At 39.0% G+C, this 10,550-nt stretch overlaps 1 protein-coding gene across 1 annotated transcript in view; it reads left to right on the top strand.

Annotated features, from left to right (window-relative positions):
* Positions 1-427: 427 nt before the first annotated feature.
* EIF3H (eukaryotic translation initiation factor 3 subunit H) overlaps positions 428-10,550 on the top strand; it is a 108,113-nt gene continuing 97,990 nt past the window's right edge. The window contains exon 1 of the mRNA XM_008001406.3: positions 428-595. Within this exon, the coding sequence (XP_007999597.1) occupies positions 464-595 (132 nt within the window). The 5' untranslated portion in view covers positions 428-463. The remainder of the gene's footprint in view (positions 596-10,550) is intronic.

The following is a 10,550-nucleotide window of genomic DNA, read 5'->3' as shown; positions in this document are numbered from 1 at the left end:
TTACATAAAACAAGTTGAGCAATACTGGCTCACCGCTAATTAACAGAATAATGTCGGACAAAACACTCCTCAGTTTTCTAATATGCATAATGCGAGTTAGTACAGCACTTCATTGCGAGATCAGAAATGAAAGCATTTTTACATAAGAGACACTACAGAAATAATGTGAACTGTAATGCTATTATGACCGTTTGCCTAATGGTGAATGATTAAACATTTAAAAAGTTTATTTTCATCTTAGATCATTCCGTTGGAAAGAGGTCGAAAATGTACAGTAGGCATGCACAAAGGATAACGCCTGGAAATAAGGTAAAACTAGAGAAGAGGAGGGAGGCGGGGCCCAATTTTGGCTTCTCCTTCCATCTCCGCCCCTCGAACGCCGGCCTGCGGGTGACGTCACGCGAGACTTGTACTTCCGCTTCCGGTAACCCACGTTTCTCTTTCTTCCTGTCTGTCTGGAAAGATGGCGTCCCGCAAGGAAGGCACCGGTTCTACTGCCACCTCTTCCAGCTCCACCACCGGCGGAGCAGGGAAAGGCAAAGGCAAAGGCGGCTCCGGAGATTCAGCCGTGAAGCAAGTGCAGATAGATGGCCTCGTGAGTGCTGTTCCGTTTCCTCTGACCCACGTAGGGAGCGCAGTTCCCAACCCCGTCCCACCAGACGTACTTTTCAGCATTCTCCCCGCCGGGCTTGGTGTGGCTGGGCCAAAGTTTTTCCCTAGTACTTTTCTCTTTCATCTTCACTTTTTGTTCAGGAGAGGCGAGAACCTTCTCTTGTCTTCTAACGGGACAGTTGGGCCTTCAGGAAGGGGACTGAGAATAGGGGTGTGAGTGACAGGTTCCTGGGGTCTTGTTTCGAGATGCCCGGTGGGGGTATTTGGAGAAAGACTGCTGGAGACAAGCAGCTAACAAAGGTGTCGAGTAGGATTTAGGGACCTAGTAGGGCTCTGGGAAGGAGAGAGTAGGGAAACTCCACTGCTTGCCTGCTGGGATCTGACATCTATAACTTCCCAAGTGGAGGTATACCTTGTAGCCCCTCTTTTGAGCCTGTACTTCGGCGCTTTATCTGAAACCGCATAATTTAAAATAGACTCTTTTGTAGTGTTCATTCTGAAAAACAAAAGAATATCAAAGAGAAGGGCCTTAGATGTGTTTAGTAGTTAAGGTTCGTGAACTAGGACATCCAAGGAAATTCTCGATAAGGAAATGGACTTAGCTGGCAAAAGGAAAATCTAGAATGAGAAATTTTATTTCTGTTGTTTCGAAGCAAAATGCATTTGTACGACGTTTTAGTTTTACAAGCATCCTTCCTGCCTCTCTTTTTAAAAAGCATCCTCTCTTCTTTTGATTTTTTTTAAAGGTTATTTCCTATTAATGCAGATCTTAGATATTTGTAATAAGGAAGTACTTTTAAATTCATGTGAAAATTGTAATTGCAAGGGGGTATTTTTAAGTGGAAACTATTGATAATTTAAACCCAGCGTGTAACTGAATCAGTTGAACTGACTTAGTTAAACTGGATACCACAGTGTAGCCTGGTGGTTAAGAGCTCATTCAGTCTTCTAGGCTCTTCCACTTAACCAGCTCTGTGACTTTAGGCAAGTTAGCCTTTCCAAGCTTTGCTTTCCTCATCTGTCAAGTGGGAATGATAAGTATCTATATCATAGAGTTGTTTGGATTAAATGAAAAAATTTATGTGGTGACCTGTAATATGTAATACAATGTAATCATTTAATGTTAGTTATGATGATTATTATGAGTTTTATGTCTGTGGTTAGCAGAGTTTGAAAGATGCAGGCAAGAGATTAACTTTGGAATGTTTTGTTCTAAATGCCACTTGTGTAATACTTTGAAAATGCAGACCAGGCGCGGTGGCTCAGGGCTGTAATCCCAGCACTTTGGGAGGCCAAGGCGGGTGGATCACGAGGTCAGGAGTTCGAGACCAGCCTGACCAACATGGTGAAACCCCGTCTCTACTAAAAATACAAAAATTAGCTGGGCATGCTGGCCAGCGCCTGTTATCCCAGCTACTCAGGAGGCTGAGGCAAGAGAATCACTTGAACCTGGGAGGCGGAGGTTGCAGTGAGCCGAGATCGTGCCACTGCACTCCAGCCAGGGCAATAGAGCAAGACTGCATCTCAAAAAACAAAAACAAAAAACAGAAAGAAAATGGAGTACTGTTTGGTCTGTGTACTGACACTCTGGCTTTCCCTGTCTCATGGGAGGCAGATGTGTGTTCAGGAATAAATGACTTGTCTTTAGAGATTGCAAATCTCTAAAGTTAGTGGGGGAACTTAGATTACACTTGTTAAAATAAGTGCCACTTGGCCGGGTGCGGTGGCTCACGCCTGTAATCCCAGCACTTTGGGAGGCCAAGGCGGGTGGATTGCGAGGTCAGGCGATGGAAACTATCCTGGCTAACACAGTGAAACCCCTTCTGTACTAAAAGTACAAAAAATTAGCCGGGCGTGGTGGCAGGCGCCGGTAGTCCCAGCTACTTGGGAGGCTGAGGCAGGATAATGCCGTGAACCCGGGAGGCGGAGCTTGTAGTGAGCCCAGATCACGCCACTGCACTCCAGCCTGGGTGACAGAGTGAGACTCCGTCTCAAAAATCAAAAAAATAAAAAAATAAAAAGAATAAAATAAGTACCACTTATACACTTGGGAAATGTTTATTTCTTAGAAACATATTTCTTATTAAATTTGCTATGTCACAACAGTACTCTTTGAATCACTTAGTTTCCAGAGTTGAAAAAGGCAACAGGTCAGTGGCATAAATCTATTTGGAGGTCATTTATTCAGCAAATATTTTAGGACATTCTTTTAAGTGCCAAATACTGTCTAACATAGGGCAGTGATAAAAGCACTTCCATAACGATGTCCTGGCAGCTTTAAGAGGGATTGTTGAATTAAAAAGAGACCTGCAGGTGGAGATGGACTGGATCACTTCAAGTTTCACAAATAGGCAGTGGGCTTAGGAAGGTTAAGAAACTGGTTCTCAATTTTGTGGTTTCACAAAATGCTCTTTTTTTTTTTTTTATCAGCTCTCTCAGAATTGATTAATGCTAAGGAACCGATTAATCCTTCTCACAGGAGATTGGTTTATATACATGTAAATGTTGATTTACTCATTTGCTGTGGAAGACATACCTTTTCAGTGGTGAAAATGCTCATATCTACTACCAAAAAGACCCTTTTTGATTACCAAAGCACCTTGGAAATCGGATAAAAAATCAGAAGCTTACTAGTGACTCCAAAATCAATCATAATAAGAGCAGCTAAAGGATTATTTTACTTGAGGGTTATTTATATCCAGATTCTTGATGAACTTAGTGAATTATCTCTCATTCACAGTAGTGGGTACCTCTCTGCTTTTTTCTCCACCGGTTGGGTAGATATTAACAAAATGAATTCCTGACAACTTTCCCTATCTTTGGACATCTGCTTTTCTGTCGTTTATATAATTTTAGGCAGCTAGATTATAATGCAGTTGCAAGGTTCTTTTATCTTGGTTGCTCATATTTTAATTGTGAATGTTTTCCAGTTACCATAAATCATGTAGGGAACATTGAAATGGTATGTTCTTTATGCCTTATACATTATTAGATACAAGGAGTACTGGTTACTCTAAATTTTATTAATGGATGATTGTACATGGAGTGACCAAGAATCATCCATCTTTAATACAGTCTCCACATGGATGTCTTATAAGTATACCTACCTTTGCCCAGATACAATTTAAAAAAACTCTTACACCCTCCCCTGCCCTCCCCTCCCCTCTCTCCCTCCCTCCCTCCCTCTCTCTCTCTCTCTCTCTTTCTCTCTTTCTCTCTTTCTCTCTTTCTCTCTCTTTCTTTCTTTCATCTTGATTAACAGTGTTACTCTTAGGAAAGCGGTATTATATATTAGCCAAGAGAATCCTGAAGACAGACTTGGATTCAGATCTTTATTCCAGCAGTAAGCATGACCTTGGGGAAGTTATTAATTTTTCTAGGCCTCAGGTTTATCCTTTATAAAATGGGGATGATGATAACATAGTAACTCATTAGGCTTGTGAGAATGAAATTCTGAGGTATTTAAAGTGTTTAGTACCTGTGTCGTCGTAAACAGTCAGATTTCTGTCAGTGTCTTTGCCACTCTCATCCATATTAATGTTCCTCAAATCATTCCGAAAGCTAACTTTGCTAATGTAGATTAGAATTGTAGAAAGAGCACTGAACTGGTAATCAGGAGACATGCGTTCCAGTCTGCAACCACCAGCCAGTTCTATGATTGTTTTACTCCGAAGGTACATTTTCTCATCCACAAAATGATTGCCACTATCCCTATCAATTTTAATAGTTTATGATTTCTTTCTTTTGCTTTCATACCTAAATCCTGAGGGTTCTTACTGGTGTATGACCCCAGTCAATCACTATCCTTCCTTTTAGGCCACTTACTCCTCACCTTTTATGTTTCTTCCCTATCTGTGCATGTTGGAATGCCTCATGGTTTAGGTTTTGGCTTTTCTTTTAGTCTCTGCTTGACATAGGTAGTGTAATGAAGTTAATAAAAGTACATGCTCTGGAGCCAGACTGCTTGGGTTTGATTCCCAGCTCTGAAATTCACTGAATGACATTGGGCAAGTCTTTGTGCCTCATTTTCCTCATCTGAATTGTTTTGAGACTTTAAATGGACTGAATATATGTCAATAAGTAGAACAATGTCTGGGACAGAATAAGTCACAATTTAGGTGTAGCTGCTGCTTTATTTTCAGTAATTATAGTAGTATTTTTTAAGGTATTCTTATCTGTGCTCATGGCTTTAAATATTATTTATGTGCTGGTAAGTCCCAGATTTATATTTCTGCCAGTAATGGCTCTTGAATGCTTCTCTTGATTACCCATTGCCTGTTTGACGTCACTATTTGGATATCTCATAGGCATCTCGTGTTTAACATGTCCAAAATAGAATTATAGACTTGTTCTTCTCCTTACTTTTCCATCACAGCACCCTGTATTTCTGTCTAGGATTTTCCACAGCCTGTAACTATCTTGTTTGTTTTCTTCTTTGTTTTCTCCATCAGAATATATGCTACTGAGGGCAGGGACTATGCTTTTTCACCTGTTTTATCTCCAATGCTGAACCTGTTAATTGACAGAGTAGGGTAAATGAGTGAGTATGTATTCCATTTTATTATACTACTCCTAGTTTATGTTCTAGTATCTTATATAGGTTATTTTAATATTGTTTTCCCCTGCCCTCTTCAGTCTCTACCATTCATACTTTTATTAAAATGTTCATTTAATGTGAACATTCAGATTTTAACTTCTTTCCTTAGATGTTTGCAATGACTTTCCATTGAATTTAAAGCCCACCAAAATGTTGTTCTTGTTTCTTGCATTTATGTTCAGGTTTATTTCCTTTCTTTCCAAGCTTTGTAGGAACTGTAAATTCCAGCCACTCAGACTACTTGTTTTTTTCTTTAATAAGTCATGCTAAAGGCCGGGCATAGTGGCTCACGCCTGTAATCCCAGCACTTTGGGAGGCTGAGGCAGGTGTATCACGAGGTCAGGAGATCAAGACCATCCTGGTTAACATGGTGAAACCCCGTCTCTATTAAAAATACAAAAAATTAGCCGGGTGTGGTGGGCGCCTGTAGTCCCAGCTACTTGGGAGGCTGAGGCAGGAGGAGGGCATGGACCTGGGAGGCAGAGCTTGCAGTGAGCTGAGATCGTGCCACTGCACTCCAGCCTGGGCGACAGAGCGAGACTCCATCTCAAAATAAATAAATAAATAAATAAATAAATAAATAAATAAAGTCATGCTAAAGACAGACCTAGATTCACATCCTTATTCAAGCAGTAAGCATGACCTTGCTTTTGGTTCATGAAGTTCTTTTTCTTTGAAATTCCTCTCTTTCATCATCACGTACTGAATAAAAAATGTTGACTTAATCGACTTACTCTGTTTTTTAAAAAATCCTCCATAGAGTTTAACTTGAATCTGTAGATGTATTCTGTTCTTCATTCATGTAACAAATATTTATTGATTGCCGACCATATGCCAGGTCTAGCTCTGCTACATGCTGGGATGTATTACAATAACCTATATGAGATATTATATAGGTGAGCAAGGTAGAGCACAGTCCCGACTCTCATGACCATTCTCAGCCATATGTAGATGTAGATGAACCCAGAGATTAGTCTCATCCTATGTTTAGCCTGATGTTTTAACACATTTCTTCCTTCCTGGCACATTGATAGTGGCCAAGACCAATTTTTCTTATATTCTTGAACCCTTCCTTTCCTATCTTAGACCTATTTCATCAATTCCTCTGTCTCTGTAACATAGCAGTCTCTCAGTATCCACAGGGAAACCAGGACCCCTGTGTATACAAAATCTGTACATACTGAAGTCTTACAGTTGGCCATGTGGATCCCTGTGGAACTCACATATTGGAAAAGTTGGCCTTTCCTATATGCAAGGTTCACTCCCTGAACCTGTGCAGTTCAAGTCCATATTGTTTAAGGTCAACTGTATGTTCCCTTAGCACATAAACATCATCAGGACTTTCCCATATTAAAATTTTCAGCATTGTCTCTTTTAGCTTCCTGTGTTCCATTTTTTTTTTTGCCTTGACTTTTTTTCCTCTTTAAGTTAATAGTTAAAGGACTATTTTATATTTGTAGTCTTTCATACTTTCTAAAACTCTATTGCTGTTAGAATCTGCCACCACAGACTCCCCAAATTATTATTACTTTTTAAAGATTATTGATAACATCAGCAAAGAACTGTAAAGTACATCAAAATGTACATGGAAGATAGTGTCTAAACATCCAGTTACCCACTGTTCAACTTGAGAAATAGAACATAAGAAGTATCTTTGAAACCCCTTCCTCTTTTTCATCCCTTCCTCCAATCCCTTCTCCCCCTGTATGAATCACTATTGGTGAGGTTTGTTTTAATGATTCTTTTGTGGCTTTACCACATGGAGTATTAAACAGTTTGATTGTTTTCACCTGTCTATATGAATAAATATGAATTAAATCATAGTTTATATTCTCCTGTGTTTTGAGTCTTGATATGTCTGTCTCACACCATGATTGGTAGGACTTAGGGATGCTCCTCGACAGTTATACTAAGTACCATAATGTCAAATTATTTCCCTAAGTATTTGTACCATTTCACATTTGTCCTAGCACTTTATGAGGAATCCCATTGCTTCACATCTCTTTTTATCTTTAGTATGGATAGATACCCATTTTTGTCAGTTCACTAAGTTGAAATGTTCTCTCTCAATAATCTTTTAATTGTCCATTCCAATAGACTTGTCAATGTGTCTCTTACTGTGTACCTTGCAAGAGTCAGTGCTTGGGTACTTCCTTGTGAAATGGGAGAATGGTTTAAACTGAAGGAACTTGATGGAAGGAACTCTCCAGAGTGCTTGTTTTCCAAATAAAAGTATCATTTGGAGGAGCAAAGTTATAAGCCTACCTAAGCATATCATAAAGCTGTTCAAAAGTAACTTAGAGCTAGTCTTGCGGATGGAAATGTAGTGCCTGAGTCACATTCTGCTTAAAGTTGTAGCAAATACAGATGAGTTAAAAGAAAAAACCAAAAAAAAAAAAAAAAAAAGCCAAAGATAAAGAAATGAAAGAATGGGTCTTCATTCTGTCAGGTGGTCTCATTGTTCCTAGACAAGATCAAGCTAATTCTTTCCATTAAACTTTTCATGTGGAACCCACTTTGTTCCCTAGAACATTTGAATTTTACCTTTCTTATGTTCATGAGACTCTTGCTATTCAAAGTGTGATCCATGATCAGTAAGATGAGCAATACTAGCTACACTTGAGTTTGTTAGAAATGCAGACATACAGTATCACAGAGTCTCAGGCCCCTCTCCTGACCTACACAGTCAGGTGATTTATAGCATATTAATGTTTGAGAAGAAACATTGCTGTCTTTGATGACAGCTTGTATCATTCACCTTTGGTATGTGATCCATACTGTTAGTGATTTACTGTTAGTATATTTTCCCCTTCTCATTGAGATAATAACCCTTTCGAAGGCTAAAATGTAAAACATTTGTCTCCTCCACAAGTCAGTGCTTGAAACCCATTGCCATTGAAATTTCTTACCTTTTAAATTTTGTTTTCCCCTTTATGTAAGTTATCTTATTAGATGCCTTATTCCCCTGGTTTTGTAAGTAAGGTAGAGTATGTTATTAATAAATGGAAAAGTGTGAGTTACATATACAGTCAACTCTCCATATCTGTGGGTTCTGAATCCAGCAATCTCACATCCATGGATTCAACCAACCATGAATCAAAAATACTAGGAAAAAAACAATTAAAAATACAAATAACCAATACAGTATAATTATTTACATAACATTTATATTGTATTAAATGTTATACGCAGTCTAGGGATGATATATAGGAAGATATGCCTAGGTTACATGCAATTACTAATACCATACTATTTTATATACAGGACTTGAGCATCTGCAAATTGTGGTATCCAGTTTAGTCCTTGTTTCTGTCTAAAACTCTTTTTACTTGTTGCTTATTTCTTCACTAGAATATCAGCTTCCTGAGAGTGGCACCCACGTCAGATTTGTTCGCTGCAGTATTTCCAAGTATCTAGAATAGTACGTTGTGTATAGAAGGCACTCAGATGTTGTGAATGAATGAATATACTGTTGTTGCGTGGAAATTTTCTTGAAAATCAATCATTAAGAAACTGGATTAGTAAATGCTTTGTAGAAATTAATAGAGTGTTGGCGAGAAAAGAGCACACAGTTGAGGATAAACTAGTTAGCTTTCTGAGCTTGTTCGTATGTCTCCATCTTTTTGTTGATTTCTTATCTGAAAAATCACTAACATTAATTGAGCACCTATTATAAGACCCTGTACAGGGATGTTTGGTTAAACTTTGTGTTGTTTGGTTAAATTTTGTGTTAAATTTTAGATGTTGTGATCCTCACAACAACTTTGGGGATAAATGTTATTGCTACCTTAGCTACCTTATGGTTATTCAAATCTAATGGAAAAATTTTGGTGGAAGTACTTTGTTTTTTTTGTTTTTTTTTTTTTTTGAGACAGAGTTTTGCTCTTGTTGCCCAGGCTGGAGTGCAATGGTGCGATCTTGGGGACTGCAGCCTCTGCCTCCCAGGTTCAAGCAATTTTCGTGCCTCAGCCTCCCAAGTAGCTGGGATTACAGTCATGCGCCACCACGCCTGGCTAACTTTTTGTATTTGTAGTAGAGACGGGATTTCGCCATGTTGGTCAGGCTGGTCTCGAACTCCTGGCCTCAGGTGACCCACCTACCTTGGCCTCCCAAAATGTTGGGATTACAGTCGTGAGCCACCGCAGTGGGCTGGTGGGAGTGCTTTGTGACCTGAATCCAGTAATGCGGATTTATAATGCCAGGCTGTCACATGTGTCACTGTAGATTTTTTGTGATACTCTAGGAAGTTAAAGAGACTAGACAACAGCTTGTTAAATTCCATTGAAATGGAAGCTTTTGTCTGAGATCCTGTTCTGAAGTAAAATATAGTTTGGCCTTTTAATGTTTTAACAGCAAAACAATTATATGACCCTTGGCCTCTTCTTTCAGTTTTCTGACTTGAGTGGTACATACGTAAGTTGTTTCACATGTGAGATAACTTTTTCAGTCAGATAATTTTTTCAGTCAGATAATTTGAAATCCTTTCAAGCACTAAAACTTGCATATTTTAGCTATTTTAATTATATGTCTTTCTGAATTGTAATACATAATTTTCTGCTGCTTTAGTCAGAGAATATTGAACACAACCTAACCATGTTTTGATTGCATAGTATTATCATTAAGAACATGTTATTGGGCTGGGCTCCTGCCTGTAATCCCAGCACTTTGGGAGGCTGAGGTGGGCGGATCACCTGAGGTCAGGAGTTTGAGACCAACCTGGCCAACATGGTGAAACCCTGTCTCTACTAAAAATACAAAATAAATTAGCCGGGTGTGGTGGCGGATGCCTGTAATCCCAGCTACTCAGGAGGCTGAGGTAGGAGAATTGCTTGAACTCAGGAGGCAGAGGTTGCAGTGAGCCAAGATCACACCACTGTACTCCAGCCTGGACGACAGATGGAGACTCTCAAAAAAAAAAAAAAAAAGAAAGAACATGTTATTGAACCAGACGAGACAGTAGATCTGTCAAGAAATCCCTTCAGGTAGCCTGTTACATCTATAATAAATGTCCCCCGTCATTTAATTTTAGGTGCCTTGAGTAGTTTATATTTCTAGTTGGTGCCTTTTTTGGTTGTTAAATTTATCTGTTTCTTATCCCCTTGCTTTTCAGGTTTTTATTTGCTGTGAGTGAAGAACCAGTTATGCAGGATTATCTCTAACCTGAGTATTTGTGAGTGAGGATTAAATTCATTATGCAGTCTGACATTTTGATCGCTTAGTTATATTTTTTGCTTAGGCAAGTAAGATATTATTGCTTACAAATAGTGACTTTTTATAATAGAAAAATCATTTAGCATACATTGTTATATCTTGGTAGCTCCAGGAACTGGGCAGACTAGTA

This window comes from Chlorocebus sabaeus, chromosome 8, assembly GCF_047675955.1.
Source record: "Chlorocebus sabaeus isolate Y175 chromosome 8, mChlSab1.0.hap1, whole genome shotgun sequence".
NCBI classification, from domain to species: Eukaryota; Metazoa; Chordata; class Mammalia; order Primates; family Cercopithecidae; genus Chlorocebus; species Chlorocebus sabaeus.
This window is presented reverse-complemented; position numbering and strand designations above follow the sequence as displayed.